Raw genomic sequence first — 18776 nt, 5'->3', positions numbered from 1 at the left:
TTTGTTAATACTTACAAGGCCTCGCATAAGTTTTGACCTAAAATTTAACTGCGAAATTGGATTTTCCTCATGTACAATTCTGTAGAGTTTCCAGGCATTATCGACAGTAGAGTCTAATATGTTTATAAATAACGGTCACCACATTTTTTCCCAAAGATATTAATTCTATAATTAGCCATTCCATTGTCATGTAAGTCCAGTCTCCCCATGTATTTATTATATTTAGCTATTACGTTTTGTTGTTTGATATCTTTTCTTACCTTACGACTGTATCATTTTACGGAAAGAACAGGCTCTACTGGGTCACAATTGGTTGCCACCATCACCACAAAATTTGTGTTTCAAAGCACAACGCTTATGTTATTAGTCTGATCTTATTTTATTAGTCTGATCGTAGCGACAATCAATAGTGCTGCGATCTTTATTTCCAATGGATTTTGTGTTCTCCAACGGACAATTTAGCAAACTGTTTTCACATATTGTTTTAGTGGCAAAGTATCTTTGTTGTTTCGAATGAACTAACAACTAGCTGGTAAAGAAATTATCAAAATATATCTTGTGTGCAGACTTGACTTCCACCACTTTTAAAAGATTGATAACAACTGCTTCACTCATACCAAACTCTTTTAAATTATTCTGGTTGAATTTTTCAGCAGAAGGGACAAAGTTGTATAAATATCCATTGCTAGATGAAAAGCACCACATTTTCTATCCAAAACGAACAGGCGTCCATTTTATAAACACTTTTGCCGAATGACCGCCGAAGTGTGGGACCATTTGTTGATCTATTGATAAGTATTGACTAAAAACACCATATTTTGTAAAACTTTTGTTCAACAGGTTGATCATCGGACGAACTTTTGCAAATTTATCTTTTTTATTTAGCTAATCGGTATCTGCAAGATGTATGTTCCACTTTATTTTAAGAAATCTATTTCACAACATTGCATTCTTTGCAAACTGAAATCTCTTATTTTCATTGAAAGACGAGTTAAGTTTTACACGAGGAAGAGTAAAAATATTTCTAAATTATTTTGATCCAAAGCAAAGTTGGGACGGTTCTGATCTTTCGAATATTTTTTTGAATTTAAATTAATACATTGCATAATATCTTCATTAAAAATTTCCATCAAATAGTTCAGTACCGACTTTTTATGCAACTCATCAACGATATTTTTTATGCAAGTTACGTCATTCGAATTAGCATAATTTCCATACTCAATTGGTTTACTGTACTAGGTTACGTTTTGGACTCGTGCTAATTTTTTGGCTTTTGATGATTGCACATGAGACTCACTTACACTTGTCTTCTCTAACTCGTCTTCTTCATTTATATTTGGTTTTTCAAATGTTCCAGACACAAATTTCGGCAAACTATTTATATTACCCATATCATCCTAATCTATAAATTCCTCATCTGTTAGGTTACAAACTTTTGGAGGCATTAAACAAAAATCTATTTCATCATCTACATCTACGTTTTTAAATTTAGGTTTGAGCTCTTTCATAGTCAAGGGCCTTTAGGAGCATACTGATACGTTTTATTGCCCTAAAATATTGATCAACTTCATACTACCCTAAATATATATTATTGCCTAATATTGCCCTAAAATATTGACCTACATATTTATGTAATATTCACATAAATATCGATGAATAAAAGAACTTACCATGATATAAAATTTCAAGTTATATGAGAATATAACAGGATACCAATTTTTGTCGATTATTACGTACAGACACCGTATGACTAACAGAAAGTACCTCAAATAGAAAAAATACCGATACCAGTCGTATTGATATTCGATATAATTCGACACGACTCGATACGAATAACCAAGCATCCGCAAGACAAAATAACAAACACCACCGGTTTATCAGTTGAGTGAGGTTTACACAAGAAATTAGTCACTTCTGTGTATTATACTTTTTGTCCCACAGTTGCGTTATCGCAACGCTTTATTCAAAGTCCTGAAACGACATTATTTTCTAAAAAAATAATAATAAATTTTACGTTTAAAGTAATATTATTTTATGTCCCTAAGCTATGAAAATATCTTGAGAATAAAAAAAAATACTTAAATATTTTACAGATTTTTTGAGAACGTACCTCGCTTGTAATAATTTCTATAGTTATTTTGCTATTTTTAATACTATTTCGAATTATATTTTATTGTGTGGAAATTTTTTTTCTGAATTGTTAAATATTTCTTATCAAAATACTATCCGCAATTTATAAAAAAACTTCAGTATTAATTTAAAAAAAAGTTACATTCGATGTGTTGCAATACCGCAACTATAGGCCTAATTGGGTTAAACTACTTGAATAGCCTACAAGCCCATGAGACATTTTTATGGATCTTGAATCACATACTTATAGATCAATACTACAATATATAATAAAAACTTGCCGCTGATTCTTGTCGGTACACAAAACATGTTGGTTCAAATGAAGAATTGCGCCTTAGTATTCTCAACCCTTGTCCAAGCCAAAATCTATGGCGTTGCAAAAAAATTAGTCTATATACCGATTTAAAACTTTGTGTATAAATACCTTACTGTATAAAATTACCGAAAATGAGAAAAAAGTTTTCCGAAAATAAAAAAAGTTTCCTGCTTCTGTTAGGTACCAATATTTTTCTACGGTATAAGGTCGCAGGCCCTTGTTTTTGTATAACCTACTTAAGTTATAAATGCGGCACAAAATGTTTGATTTACAAAAACTTACCCTGATTTCAATAAATATCCTGTATCATCAAAGAACAATATTTTATATTAGTTACTAAGTCCAATCGCCGTAATTAATATCAAATAAGTACAATGAAAATATTTAAATATATTAAAGAAACACCCGTATGGACTAAAAATAGATTAACTTACATAAAGATTATTTAGTATAGCAATGTTACATTATATTTATATCACAAAACTTTTAAATGTACCTGTTATATCATTACAAAAGGGTAGATAACATTCAGAGCTTACACGACTTCCTATCTATTTCAATTGTTATTATTTACAGGAAAGCTGTGAGGGCTGCGATCTTCCTGTTGCCACTTATGGGAATATCTCACATTTTATTTTTGCAGTTCAGATTTAACGAAGCTTGGAAATTTGCCGCTTGGTCCTTTGCCTCTTATTTCCTAGCAACATTTCAAGGATTTTTCGTGGCTGTACTTTACTGCTTTCTGAACGGAGAAGTAAGTTTTTTATTTTTATTGTTATTGATTTTATGGTATCCTTTGAGATTTTTAAAGTTTACTTGATTGCGAACGATACGATTGTAATAAAAAGAATCTTAGGTCTTGTTGTTAATATTAAATACACTTAATAATTGCTTTTGTATTGGAAATTTAGGTTGTAATAGTAAACGTTTTAGATTGTATAGATTTATACACAGAGTTTCAAAAGATATGAATTACCAGAAAATTTGTTCTAGTATTAACTATTTTTAGAAAATACTGTTATAGATCATTTATCAAAAAAAGTTATTTTTTGTTTTAAAAAAGGAAATAAGGTAGGGTATGTGCGACCTCTTTCTTCTACAGATGATGTTTATGCCACTATTAAAACTGAAGTATGCATTCTAGATTAACGAAAATTAATAGGTATTTAAAGCAAGAAGTTTTTAATAAGTACTGACTTAGTAATACGTGTTTATTATGCAAACATTATCAAATACAATTTCCTTTGTTATCTGATTGAAAATTCTTATTTGTCCACACTGTTGGATAAGTGAAAATAACTTGTGGCACTTATACAGTGAGGTACTAAAGTAAGGGATAATTTCATTTTATACAATATTATAAACACAAATGGAAAATCCTGAAATAGGTCAATTTTATATATATGAAAATACACTTTCCCAATGACATTATTCAAAAATGTATCTTGAACTTCCTAGGGGCAGTAGTAACCCGTGAAAAACTTTCAAATGAAAGGGGGGAAATATGCAATACAGCGTTTAAAAGGGTTTTTAATACTCTATTCGGTAATGTAAATATTTTTCTTTTTCGTACAGGGATAGTCAAGGAAAAAATTATTTTACTTCACGCCATCAAATTATAATAATTTACATATTGCAATTTGTAAAATTTTTATGACATTTACATATCACAAAAAGATGAGATGTACAATATCGTTTCAGTTTATTACTGCTACAGTTTATTATTGTACTTAAAATTAATATTAGTTTGCTAGACCTTCTTAATAATTTGAAGTAAAAATACCTTTCATTAGGAATGTTTAAACATTATTCTAAATTATTTTAAAATGAGCGTAACTCAATCTCAGAGAACTGAATTATTAATATTGATTGAAGTGAATAATAAAACAAGAACGCATTCTGAGGTATGCAGATTATTTATTAAAAAGTATCCTGACCGTCTTATTTCCCAGTCTACGGTAAGTAGAATAGAGAAAACATTCCGAGAATTGTGGGTACACCATATTATGCAGGAGCAGTGCGAAAATTTATTGATCAAACTTTTCCGCATCAATGGATCGGCAGACGTGATGAAATTGAATGGCCACTCCGTTGTTGCAATCTGACTCCACCGGATTATGTATTTTAGGGCTATTTAAGAACAAAAATCTACATGATAAAACCAACCAATATTGATGATTTAAAGCACCGCATAAGGCAAGAAATTAAATAAATCACCGAAGGTATGTTCCAAAATGTTATCAAAGATTTTCAACACTGACTATTTTTCTGTCAAAAGATGAACGGTAATCATTTTGAGCATATAATTTAGACTAAATTGTTGTAATAAATTTAATCTATGGCACTATTATTTTGCAAAATAAACAAAAAGATCAGATGCTACTTTTTTGACAACAAAATGACTAATAGACGAGTCAATTGTAAAAAATATTCTAATCCATGGATTTTGATGGAATGAAATAAAATAATTTCTTTTCCTAACTATCCCCATACAAAAAAGTAAAATATTTACATTGCTGAATTAGGCATTGAAAACCCTTTTAAACGCTATATTAAACGCTACCCCTTTTTATTAAAAATCTTTTTAAAGGGTAACTACTACCTCTAGTGGGTTCAAGATACATTTGAATAAGGTCATTTGAAAGTGTATTTTTATACATAAAAATTAACATGTTTCAGGATTTTCAATTTGTATACATAATATACGTATAAAATGAATTTATCTGTTACTTTAAGACGTAACTGTATTTACGTCTATTTAAACATGAAATTAAGTTTCATTTATATTTTTTATTTATATAATAAGTCCAAGCTACATTTCCTAGCATACGAAATTCAGTTCATCGAAAGATATAATAAACTGAAACGATTTTCCTCTTCTATTTTCTGCAGCATATCTGGCCAGTAAAATGTATTATTATTATTTTTCTAACGTGAATTTAACAATTGGATTGTTGTTTTCCTTGTCAAATCCCACTATTGTTCCAATGTATATTAAATATTATGAGCCACTGTCCAGACTTAAAATATTTCTTTGCATTTTTCCATATTGTTACCCATATCATTACTAGGATTTCGACCACTAAATCATCTATCCAATTTTCATCTAAAGAATCATCATCTAACGGTATATCTATATTAGACAATTCCTCACTAGAACTATAACTCCCCACTGGTGCTGGGTACCGATACCATACTATTGTTTGCTTTATCTTGTAATTTTTGTTAACAATCATTACTGGTTATAACCTTGGTACCAGGAATTACTCCTGTTTTCTTTACCGGTAACAAACAAGGCATTGCTTTGACTTTATTCAAAAGCAAGTTTCCAAGCGAAACCGGTGGCGGTAACTATTCTAGAGTTGCTTTCATATTTTCGTCATCTTGATTCACAGTTTTTTTATTCATATCCTACCAATGTTTATAGGAGTCAGAGTGAAATTTCAGTGTTATTCATATCCTAACACCTTTACTCGGGATAGGTTAACACATAAGCTGGTTTCGTCCAAATTTCATATTTGCTTAGGCTTATTATTAAGATTCAATTTAACAAAAGTATTTAGAGCTTAAAATACCTATAAATGGAAAATGGATCACATATCCTTTTTCTTCAGTTCGAATTCGTTAGTCAAGGTGGGTGGACGTATTCGAGTTTTGTGAATTAGCTGGTGATTGTTTCTTGTAAAATATAAGAAGTGTAATTAGTTGTTAGTTTTGGTATTGATATTTACGGAGAGCATATTAGAGTTTTTTAAGGCGTAAGTGATGTCAGAAAAAACGGGCGGCGATAAGCCGCCCGATGAAAAAAACACTGATAGTGATAATAGCAGGTATGTTCAGCAAATAGATATGAATAACAGTTATAGACCAGGAGATAGTGGCCCATTTTGTGTTTGTGGAACATAAAAATAAAAATTTAGGGAGACTTTTTTGAATTAAAATAGGGCACTTTCTACTTAAAGATGAAATTTTAAAAAAAGATGTAATAGACATTAAACCGGTAGGAGTTAATAGGGTAAAGGTTATTTTTAATACCTTAGAAATAGCCAATAGTTTAGTTAACCACAAAGTTATATTAAAAAATGAGTTAATAGCATTTATACCTAAATTCTACACTCACAAAAAAGGAGTTGTCAGGATGGTAGATACTTTCTTTTCTGAAGAATATTTATTAACGGCTATCAAATCAAACAAACAGGTATCAAGTGTCAATCGTATGAAAAGGAAAATTATAGACTCTGATGGAAACGTAGTTTTGGTAAATAGACAAATGATAATAGTAGAATTTTTAGGAAATGAAATTCCAAAATGTATACAAATAAATTTTTGCAATTTTCATGTTGAACCTTACATACAACCCGTTGTACAGTGTTTCAAATGTCTGAGATATGGCCACTCAGCTAGACAATGTAAATCAAAAAATGAGAGATGCCAAAAGTGTACAGATACAAGTCATACAAAAGAGGATTGTAAAGAAAATAATTTGTGTATTTATTGTAATAATAACGACCACCCCTCAATTTCACGTATTTGTCCTGTATATGCAAAGCAAAACGGGATAAAACAAATTATGTCAGTTGAAAACATTTCTTTTAAAGAAGCCGAAAATATATACAATAATCCATCATATGCGAAGGTGGCTACGAATAACCGTTTCTCTATTTTAAACAACGATAACAATTTTCCAACTTTACCGAATACTTCTGGCGACAGTCCATCATCTAATAGTACTTTTAAAAAACCAAAACCAGCTTCTAAAGTGAATACTGTTAAAACAATTAAACGAACACACCCAACCTCTCCTACACCAGATACGATGCCTGTAAAAAAATCTTTTAAACCTAGTCAAAAACCTAAACCCATTATACCTAACCCCTACAGAGAAGAATTTATGGACTATAAAGAGAAAACTATAATGTTAATTACCTCCTTCATAAATAAATTTCAAAAAAATTTTCAATTACCACCAAATACTCTCATGGAATCTAATATCCGGGACTTTGTAGAAAGTGCGTTTGTTCCAAGTGATCCAAATGATGCCATGGAAACATATAGTGAATCAGATTCAAGTGAAAAACTATTTTACTGATTAAACTTTAAAAATGGCTAATAAACAAACAATTAAAAACCAATTAGTAATTTTGCAGTGGAATAGTGGATCAATAACATCTAATAAAAATAATTTGTTAAATTACCTTAATAAAAACCATGTTGATATTATCATACTTTCCGAAACTTGGCTTAGGTCTAATAGTAATTAGTCTAGTTTGTCTTAATAAAAATGTCTTGATGGGTCCCTAGACAAGAAACGAGTGGCCATGTTTTTATCCCTATCCTATCCTTAATAATAATAATAAAAAAAAAAATACAAATATTCTGTGGCAAATAGACAAGTTCTAATGCCATCCACTATCTACACACACACACACACACATCCTTTTTCTTGCGTACCCAACCGATTGGAGTAATTTAAGAGATAACTTGCATCTTGCAATAAAGTTAATGAATCAGTTATAACCAAGAATGTTGTCTTTAAATGGCGTTCTTATACTATTTTGTATAACAAGATCAAAGACAATCTTAAGGTCATAAGGACTTAGGACTAAGTTGGCTTAAATCGTAATATTTTATAGTGTAAAACCTACGTTTTCTTTTTATACAATAACTTAAGGACCACTTTGTATAGAACACATGAATATGAAGGTAAATAACGTTTACGCTAGCTAGATGTCACTATTTTACTACCACTGGTTAAATTACCTAGTCGCTAAACGTCTGGGTAAGATCCAAAACAAAAGTCGAGGACATAGCAACAAAAATTTCCAAAATTAAATGGAGCTTCGCGGGCCACACTGCTAGACAAAACGACCAACGTTGGAATACTACAATACAACATTGGAGACCTTACGAAAGTAAACGACCAAGAGGAAGAATACAGATGAGATGGGTTGATGATATTAAAAGAATAGCCAAAACAATTTGGAAATGTGTTGCTCAGGATAGAGACCGATGGAAGGAGTTGGGAGAGGCCTATGTCCAAACATAGACGACAGAAGGCTAAGAAGAAGAAGAAGAAGAAGAAGAAGAAGAAGAAGAAGAAGAAGAACGTTAAATTATAGCATTTAATGGTCGCAATAGTCCCAAATTCCCACTTACCCTGACTTACCTTACTCTTTTTGAATACATAAAAAATTTAAAACTAAAAATTTTATTTCTAATTAAAATATATTAAACGTATTTAATGTATTAAAATGAGATTCGGGCTCTAATACTGCTAACAAGTCGACCAATCATTTCCTAGCAGATTTTTTCATTCTTATCTACAGGCAATTGTAAGATCATAATGGGTTCTAGGATTTATTCGAGCATGAACAAGTCTGGAGAGCATATCACATGCATGTTCAATGTAGTTAGCAAATGCCTCCTGTCTTAAGATAGTCATTAACCGCTTGAGTCCTATAGGTGACTTTTGCTGGCCAGAACCGCCTGATATTTTACCTGCCTACTTTAAATAGTTTAAACAAACATATATATAAATTTTAACTTTTCATTCATATAATATGATACACCTTTCTGTTCATCTGTCAGGTACTTGTGCTCACTGAAAACGCCTGTAAATTTTTTTTAAACTTCACACTGAATGAAAAGAATCATATCAAAATTTTAAGCTTACAGTAACAAGTTTTTTTTTCAATTTTTTCTACACTGTCAAAAATATAGGGGTTGATGGCGTGCAGTGTTGATACATGCCAGGTGGTGGTTTCTTTACTGAGCATACTATGACTCATCATTATAATAATTTCTAGCCTTACAGAGACAACGTTACTCAGGGGTTTCAGCAGCTCTTGGTTTTTTTGGTTTCATTGAACTGAACGGTTTGTAATAATTGCTTGATCTATTAATGCACATGTATTTTTATGTTTTTCTACGTTTACTTTTATTTGACGGCAGTCTGCCTATTAGATTTCTGGATGTGTGTTCGACGTACGATTTATCACAATTTTAGAATTTTATTGTATAAACTACAATTGAACTTTCAATAATGCTAATATTTGTTTCAGTTTTTGTATAAAATGATGCCAGTGTTTCTATATTTCTAGTTGTAATTTTACTTTTTACTTTGAGAATTGTTAGCAAAAACTATAAGTAGTGTGGGTGTTAATGATGGTATATACGTGGTGACTTAGAAGTAAATTGAGGTTGCGTAATTTGGTAATTTGGTTTTGTTGTTTAATTTTTTGAATCATTATATTTTTGATGTTGTTAAATCAAAATTTATTTATTAGTTTAATTGGGTAAGGATTCTTCAATAAAATGCCGGTAAGTTCCATTAATCCTTTATTGGTGAAACTATTGTGCGATAATTTGATTGTTCTGTTGTGTTTTGGGCGAATATTAAATCAATATTCATATGACGCGGATGCTGTAAGTGGTAGTTTATAATTCTATTACTAAATATAGTATTATGTACATATATTTTGCGCATTTCATTTGATTCTCATGTCAAGGTATGAAATGCTGTTTTCTTTCTTTTCTTTATATGTAAACTGTAAATGTTCATTATAACTATTAAGAATTTGTAAAGTTTACCTTATTTTGCTTTGCAGGTAAAGCAAGTATTAAGTCATCCATAAAACGTCTACTAAACTGGATATGAAAATGCAACTTATTGAAATAATCCCTGATCAAATCATCCAATACTCTTCCTCTCTCTCTTTTTATCCCTTTCTCTATCTCTTCAATCCTGACCCCTAGGAGGAAGTGTAGTGGTCATTGTGATATCATATGTATTGTTCGTCTCTAAAAATCTCGTCCCTGGTCATTTCTTTTAACTCATGGATAGGTCTTTTGCATATTTTTGTAATTTGATAGACTTATCTTGTTGGAGATCTTCCTTATGATCTTTAGCCTTTTACCTTTCCTTGGATAATAATTCTTTCCATATTTTCTGTGTCTGCTCTCATAACATGTCCAAAGTAATTTAACTGTTGGAGATTGACTTTGCTGGATTGACCTTTGCTGACTTTTGGCATATTTAAAAATGAAGTATTTGTCCTGTGGTCGATTCATGGCATTCGTAACATTCTTTTCCAACAAAACATTTCAGTGGCGTTTATCTTTCTTCTCTCTGCTGGTCGTTTTCATATGTTTAGACCCAAACTTCTACCGTATAGTATAGTTAGTATTAAAAATGAGCAAAGTGCTAGAAAAATTAATCAACCAACGCCTTATTTGGATACTTAAGCAAATATTTGTTCTATCTAACAAACCAAGTGGATTTCGCAAAGATATATCAACTTAAGACAACATAGTTGATCTCGAGTCCGAAATACATGAAGGGCTAGCAAATAATCAAAGCTGCATAGTGAAAGTTTGAAGCGACGCTTCTATGCGGGCTTTACATTTTTTTTCTCTATAGTTAAGTGCTGAGGTAAGCATCACGGAACTAGCGGTACGAGAAGGTCTCACGGGTAGCGTCACTAATTATCGGTTCTTCATATCGATTCACTACTCTCGATCAATTCGTGTTTGGTCGTCATATATTAATATTAAGCAGGTTAAAATTAAAGACTGCATAAAAAATAACTAACAAAATACAGACGTTAAATGGAAAGTAAAAAATGTAAAGAATAACTCTGTCAATAAAACAGTTGATTCGTAACGATGTCGTTGAATAACAATATTAAATCATCTCTGTTTAAATAGTGCACACTTCTAGTTTTAAAATTTTATATTTTATTAATATAAAATTATAATTATGTATTAATTATAATTTTTAAACATCTTATTTGTGTCTTGATGTATACATCTTTATGTATTAATTAAATTACCTATCCAATGATATTTAGTTTTATTACTTTTATTCTCTTATTAATTTAATATTTTGTCTGAATATGAGAGGTCTGTCAGAAGTAAACGACGTATAATTTGTTAATACGTTAGCAGATGGTTTTAGGAGCAAACATTATAATTTATTGAATTATTTTAATAATTATAATTTAGATTTGGCCATACGGCTCACACTCCATCTAAGGGGAAAATTCACCCATCCCAGATACTTACGGTATCGAAAGGATTGAGCTCTTGTGGGACTCTTTTCGTGTTATCAAGATCTAGGTGACTTATTATGCTGGAATATCTCCTAAAAATTTTCGTACACATCTGGACGTTGAGAGTTGTACAGCTTTTTGCATGGTCTTGTAGATATGCTCATTCAAACCTAGCGTTTTTATGTTTTCTAGGAGGTTCTTTGGAATGACTCTAGAAGTGAAGAGAATAATAGTTATTGTCTGGGTACTTTCCATTAGCCACTATCTTCGTATTTAAATTTCCAGTCCCTGTACTTGGCAATTTTTTCGTTCTGTTTAACACGAAGATTATTGTTGTTGGGTACCGCCACATCAATTAATGTTGTTTGCATCTTTAGTTTATTAACTAGTATGAGATCTGGTCTATTGTGTGTCAGTGTTTGGTCTGCAGCACAGTGCGGTCCCAGTATAGCTTGAAGTTGTCATTCTAAAGTATACTCCCAGCAACGTATTGATATTATGGAAAATGGTTTGTTTAAAGAAGTCCCAGTTTAATAGCTATCTCTTGATGAAGGATCTTTTTTACTGAGTTATGCCGTTCCTTATATTCAGTTGCAGCAAATGCCTGACAGCCCCCGGTAAGATGTTGAATGGTTTCCTGATCTTGGCATCCATATCGGCATTTGTCATTTTGGAACTGATGGTCTTTGACGATATATTTCAGGTAATTTTTAGTTGGTATAATCCGATTCTAAATAGCCAGTAGTAAACCTTCTGTTTCAGTGAACACATTTTCTAATGTTGACCATTACTTTGTCACTATATTGTCGACATAGTCTTGACTGACCTCATTTGAATGTCGCCCGTGCATAGGTTTACCCATCCAGGTGGGCATTTTTTCATCCTAAGTAAGATGGTTTATGCGCATTTCTGGTTGCTTTAGTTTGATCGGTGTTGTATTATCTACTGCAAAAATCGCTCGATGTAGAATACATGTCTCAGCCTTCACCTGAAAATAAGTTCTTAAATTAGTAATATGTTTTTCTAGTTGCTTACTTATATCCATCAGTTCTCGTCCTCCTAAATATTATGGTAATGTTGTTCTTCCTATCGCACTTCGAGGTTGGTGTTTTTGTGCCTTTGTGAGCTGTGTTTGTACTTTTTGCTGAAGATTTTCTATATCTGTTTTTGTCCACTTAATAATACGAAATGTAAAAATAGCTGTTTACCCTTCGTATAAACTCAGTAGTTATCTTAGTTTTCATTTGCTTATAGTCAATCTTCCGCGCTTCCTTTATTCCGAGGTATTTATACATTTCATTTTCACCCATCGTCTCGATATTCTGGCCATTTTGCGTATCGCATTCGCCGGACTGAATCTTTCCTTTGATTATATTTAAGACACGGCAATTGCCAAGACCAAAGTGCATACTAACATCATTAGAGAAATTTTCTACTGTTTTTAGCATCTGATCCAGGTGGCTTAGAGTGGAAACCAATAATTTTAAATCATTCGTGTACAATAGATGATTAAGATTTGCAACAACAGTAGTGTTATTTTTGATGCTAAAACCTGTGTCAGTTGAGTTCAGTAGCTAGGATAGGGGGTTCATCCCAGACAAAAACATAGTGGGTTTACCGAATCTCCTTGAAATAGGCTCCGGTTGATTGCAATATTTTTAGTTTCAATATTGTTTTCAACAGGTATTTGGAGGCGAATTTTTGTCTTCCAATCTGACATTAAATGTTTTAAAAAGGTCACTATGTTATCATCGACTTTATTCATTTTAAATATATCTATGAGCCTTGTATACAGCACTGAATCAAACGCTTGCTTGTAGTCGATGAAAGCAGTAAAGAGATTCCGATTTTTGCTATATGCTTGATTAGAAATGACAGAGTCGATGATAAGTTGTTCTTTGCAGTCCATGGAACCTCTAGCGCATCCTTTGTGTTGAAGATCTATGACATTGTTTGCAGATCACTGTTGAAGATCTATGCACAGCATTAGTTGATACGCCGGCTAATAAGGATGTGACCAATTTATACAGAGTTGGAAGACATGTAATTGGGCGGTACTTGGCTGGATCTAGGGTGAAGTTTCCAATAAAAGTAGCTGATTTCATTTATAATACAAGAATACAGTAAAATCGTACCCTGCAACAGTCATCGATTATTGTTACTCCTTTTCTTATTGCTACTAACAGTATTATGGAAAGTGATACTCCACCAGTAAAGAGTAGGATAAACGCAGATGATATCATAATTTATTGTAAATAGAACAGAACTAATTAAACAAACTTTATAAGATATTATTTTTGCATTAGATGAATGGTCTATGAAATGGAAATGGTCTATGAAATCGGAAATAATATTTTGTTCCAACAAAATAGAACATTTCACCAAAAAACATAATGTTAGTATTAGAGAAATTATAATTTTTACTGGAAAATTAAAGGATTAAGTTAATTTTATCAAATTCTCTGGAATTAACTTTAACAAACAATTAAATTTTAAGTAACATATTTATCATGTTAAAAATCTTGTCAACAGTATTTGAACATAATAAAAGTCCTATGTACTAAAAGTTGGGGATGTGATTAAGATATTATATTGACTGTATATTGCTCATAGCCCAATATTTTATGGCTCTATTAGTCAAGCACTTTTAAAAGAGTTTCAAACAATCAAAATGCTATTGTAAGAATAGCCTTAGGACATACCCACAGATAGCTTACTATGTTTACTAGTAAAAATGCCTATGGAATTAGGAAGACAATATCTTAACCTAGCATACGCTACCAACGTTTCAGAAAATAGTGAAAATTCCGTCAGAAACCATGTCTTCATTTCTAGTTTGCACACAACATATTTTTAAAAGAAAAGATCTAATCTTCCTTTTTATGAAATACCTAATATATATACATATGACCAGTCATAATAGTTTTGGATGATATGTTTTTACAGACAATGACCCTACTGCTTCTTACAATACTGCTTCTCAAATTTTAGCACGGTATATACAGGCAAACTATTTGCAATCTACAAAATATTAGAATATGCCGTGAACAATAACTTAGACAGATGCCTAATAGTGACACATTCTTTTAAGTTCTATAAGTAGTTTAGGCACCATTTACCCAACTTATCCTTTTGTAATTGACCATTTGTACCAACTTTAACAACAGGATGACATTGTAAAATGTATGTGAATTAATTATGTGAAGAGTTAACAAAAAGTAAAACTATAAAACTTAAAAAACTACAAGACATAAAAACACTAGTTACAAGGTGAAAAACAAATGTAGCAGCAGAAAAGACCGAACTATAATAAACAGACTGAGATTATAATATAAAAGCTTAACACATGAATACCATATTTTTGGAAGTGATGATGCAATGTGCGGTATAGGTAATGGATTTTGACAAGAGCTATGACCTTGTAAATAACAGGAAAACTTGTGTACTGCATAGGCATGACTCATAGCTCTTGTCAAAATCCATTACCGCTAAGTGTTTTCACAGTTTTAGAGTATAACATTCTTCTTCATGTGCCTTGTCCATTCCGAACGTTGGCAATCAACATGGCTATTCTGACTTTGTTTACGGCAGATCTGAATAGTTCAGCAGATGACAATCCGAACCATTGCCGCAAGTTTTGGAGCCACGAGTGTCTTCTCCTCCCTGGACCCCTTCTGCTGTCTATTTTCCCTTGAACGATCAGCTGTAGTACTCTATATTTATTATGTCTCATAACGTGACCCAAGTATTCCAACTTTCTTTTCTTTATACTTATTCCTACCGCTCTCTCTTTACCTATCCGGCGTACTACCTCTTCGTTGGTCACGTGCTCAGTCCAGGATATACGTAATATACGTCGGTAAGCCCACATTTCGAAGGCCTCTACTTTTTTCATCAATGTTGCGGTCATTGTCCACACCTCCATTCCATATAACAAAACCGGAAATACATAACATTTCAGAAGTCGAATTTTGAGAGGTAGGGTGAGGCTTTTAGAGGTGAAAATTTGCTTCATGCTAGTGAACGATGCTCTTGCCTTTTCTACTCTTATACGTATAATACGTATAAGAGTAGAAAAGGCAAGAGCATCGTTCACTAGCATGAAGCAAATTTTCACCTCTAAAAGAATGTATAACATTGCTTAATCGAATGCCCGGCATATTCTAATGAGAGAAAAAGTGTAATCTAGCAACAACGCTATGTGAGTGTCATATAGAAGAAAACTATGTCTATTTATCAGTTTTAAGTTTTCTTAAATCAATAAAAATATATAATCAAATATAAAGATCAGTGCTTGTAAGATAATACTTGTAAAACCGAAAATAATTAGTAATAATCTATGTATCGATGGTGTAGCGCACAAATGTTGTAAGTGCAATCTGTAGGAAAAATGAGTTAAGTATCACGTAAGTATATTTAAAGCTACAGAATTATTGTGCACAAAGGTGGTAGATTGAATCCATAAATTGAATACCTCTAACGCCAGCTGCCATTCAGTATAAGTCCTTCACATTTAAAATCTGTATGCGCACTTGTTGTAAAATCACCTACCACATTTGTGCATGCATTTTTTTGACGGTTTATCCAACAAATGGTGTACCTACCACATTACACGTGGTAATTTTGAGGTTATACAATATTGTTTACCAAGTGACAAAAGTATTTTGTGCGTGCTCCTGATTTTCTGTAATAAAATGACTTCCAGGGTGGCAAAAATGGTAGAATTGGCATTAATGCAAAGGAAAACTGGTACGTTATTTATAAGACATGCTTAATTTTAAAAGTAAAAGATTTGTTTTCTAGATTCCAGTATAATTGATCATCAATAGGAAAGTTCCAGAAGTACGTCTGAGGTTATTCTATCCACGTAAAGTATATCAAGTAAGTAATATTATATCAAGTAATTGTAGAGAAAACCTCATAAATAATATGAAATAAATAAAGAAAATGGTTAATTTAGGTAACTAATAGTCCCTATTTTATACATTTGTAATTTTGTTTGTAGATGTTAGCAGATTACAAAGTTAGCTGCCTAGCACATCCGGGAGTGCAAAAATGTTTTCGGTTGCATTAAACAAAGACAGTGAAAGTGAAAGAGACCTTTTTGAAAATTCTAGTGAGTCATACGTACCTTCAAATTCAGAATAAAGCTCAGATGAGGACCAGATAATGGAACAGCAGCTTGAACAACGCCGGGAAGAGCTCGCACCACAAAACAATAAAACAAAGAAGAGAAAACAAAGTAATAAGTTTTTATGGAAAAGATCCATTGTGAAAAGAAATAGGCTTAGTGGAAAGAAATATATAAACACGAGTTGAAAAACAGTTGGAGAAAAGAAGCCTTTGTCCGTTGACTGCACCAAATGTAAGTATACATGTGAAAAAAATATTACTGAAGAATATTTATTGTCGCGAATACTGGGAAATGGGCGACGATGATAAGCAAAAATTAAACCTGAGTTCATTAGTGACTGATGTTCCAATAAAAATAAGAAAACAACAAGTAGAACAGTCAAGACGTAAAACTTCAAGGATTTAAAGAACACATTGATAGTTTTCCACGTGTGGAATCACACTATTGTCGGCGGGATTTAACGAAACAGTATTTGTCTTCAGATTTAAATTTTTCCCATATGTACAGATTATACATTGGCTTCTGTGAAAATCGAAACGTTACTAAGGTTTTTAAATTTGTATATTGGAAGATATTCCACAAATATGACCTAGCATTGGATTTTTTATTCCAAAAAAGGACCAGTGTTTTAATTGTAATTGTTATAATACTGCTAAAGACAAGGAGCCATTAAAAGAGGAATTTGACAGTCATAAAAAGAGAGAAAAGGATGCAATGCAGATAAAATCTGAAGATAAGGAAAGAGCCGCTAAAGAAAAACGACAAATTTTTAGAGCCGCAACATTTGACTTACAAGCAATTTTGTCAGTACCATTTGCGGGAGACAATCAAATCTTTTATAAGTTAAAGCTAAATGTATATAATTTTACAATTTTTGATGCGTCAGATGCAACAGGTCATTGTTATGTATGGGACGAAACCCATGGAAAAAAGGCAGTACAGAAATAGGAACGTGTCTCCCTTAATACTTATATATATATAGCTTATCGGAAACTGTGACGCATGTTTCAACATTCAGTTATACATGTGGAAGCCAGAACAGGAATAAGTATGTGTCAGCCGCATTGCTTTATGCAGTAAATACAATTAAACATTTGGAAGTTTTTGATTTAAAATTTATGGAGACAGGGCACTCCTACTTGGAAGCTGATTCGATTCACGCCACAATCGAAAGAACAAGAAAGCATAAAAAAATCAATTCTACAAGAGGGCGGTCTATGCTAATTTCAGCTGCAAGAGTAAAACCTCAACCATACTGTGTACATAATTTAAATTTCAACGATTTTTATGATCTACTGAAACTTGCTGACCTTATGACTCCGAACAATACTTTAAATACAGATAAAGAAAAGGTTTAGTGACTGAAAATTAAATGGATTCGTTTTGAGAAAAAAGATCCCTTTTTAATTAAATATAAATACAATTTGTATGATGATACTTTTTTAACCATAGATGTTTCTGATACAAGGACACTAAGAGGAAGGCCACAAACTTGGGAGTCATTAGCACTAACCCAAAAATATTTTCACAGATTGCCGGTATCCCAAAAAAAGAAGAAGGATCTCTTATCTCTTTTAAATTGTGGTATTATTCCACAAGATTATGCTTATTTTATCAATGACATTCCTGTTACTAAGGAACCATTATTACCGGACGACAACGAATAGTTTTTTTAATATAAAAATTTTGTTTTAATTCTTTTTTTAACACATTTCATTTAAAGAAAAATGTTAAGAATAATTGTTTGTTGTTATTTGAATTATATTGTGTTTTATCATCTGTTCACCGTAACATAATTTGAACCAGTTTGCCAAGTAATGGTTATGCACAAAGGCGGTAAGTAACAAAGTATTTAACAAGAATATTACAAGTCATTTTTTTGCCTTTTGACGTTATTGAAGATAATTGGTGATTTTCTTAGAAATTCGTGATTTAATAGAAAGGTTTAAACTTCAAACCGCTTTTTCTCAAAACAGTAATTTTAGCACTTACAATATTTGTCTGCTACACCATCGGTATGATAAAATCAGTATTTATATATATATATATATATATATATATATATATATATATATATATATATACATATAAGAAACTCTTTGTAATACCGACCAGCGCTAATAACCACATGGGTTGATGCGCATAG

The 18776-nt window shown here is 31.8% G+C and overlaps 1 protein-coding gene across 2 annotated transcripts in view; it reads left to right on the top strand.

Moving 5' to 3' along the window:
• The window catches only part of LOC140434772 (PDF receptor-like), a 1054707-nt gene that overhangs the window by 956902 nt on the left and 79029 nt on the right, over window positions 1-18776 (top strand). For both annotated transcript variants that reach the window (XM_072523274.1, XM_072523273.1), the window contains exon 11: window positions 3023-3200. In XM_072523274.1, coding sequence (XP_072379375.1) covers window positions 3023-3200 — 178 coding nt within the window. The remainder of the gene's footprint in view (window positions 1-3022; window positions 3201-18776) is intronic.

Source organism: Diabrotica undecimpunctata, chromosome 2, assembly GCF_040954645.1.
Source record: "Diabrotica undecimpunctata isolate CICGRU chromosome 2, icDiaUnde3, whole genome shotgun sequence".
Lineage (NCBI taxonomy): Eukaryota > Metazoa > Arthropoda > Insecta > Coleoptera > Chrysomelidae > Diabrotica > Diabrotica undecimpunctata.
Note: the sequence above shows the minus strand (reverse complement) of the source record. Positions and strands in the feature narration are given on the sequence as shown.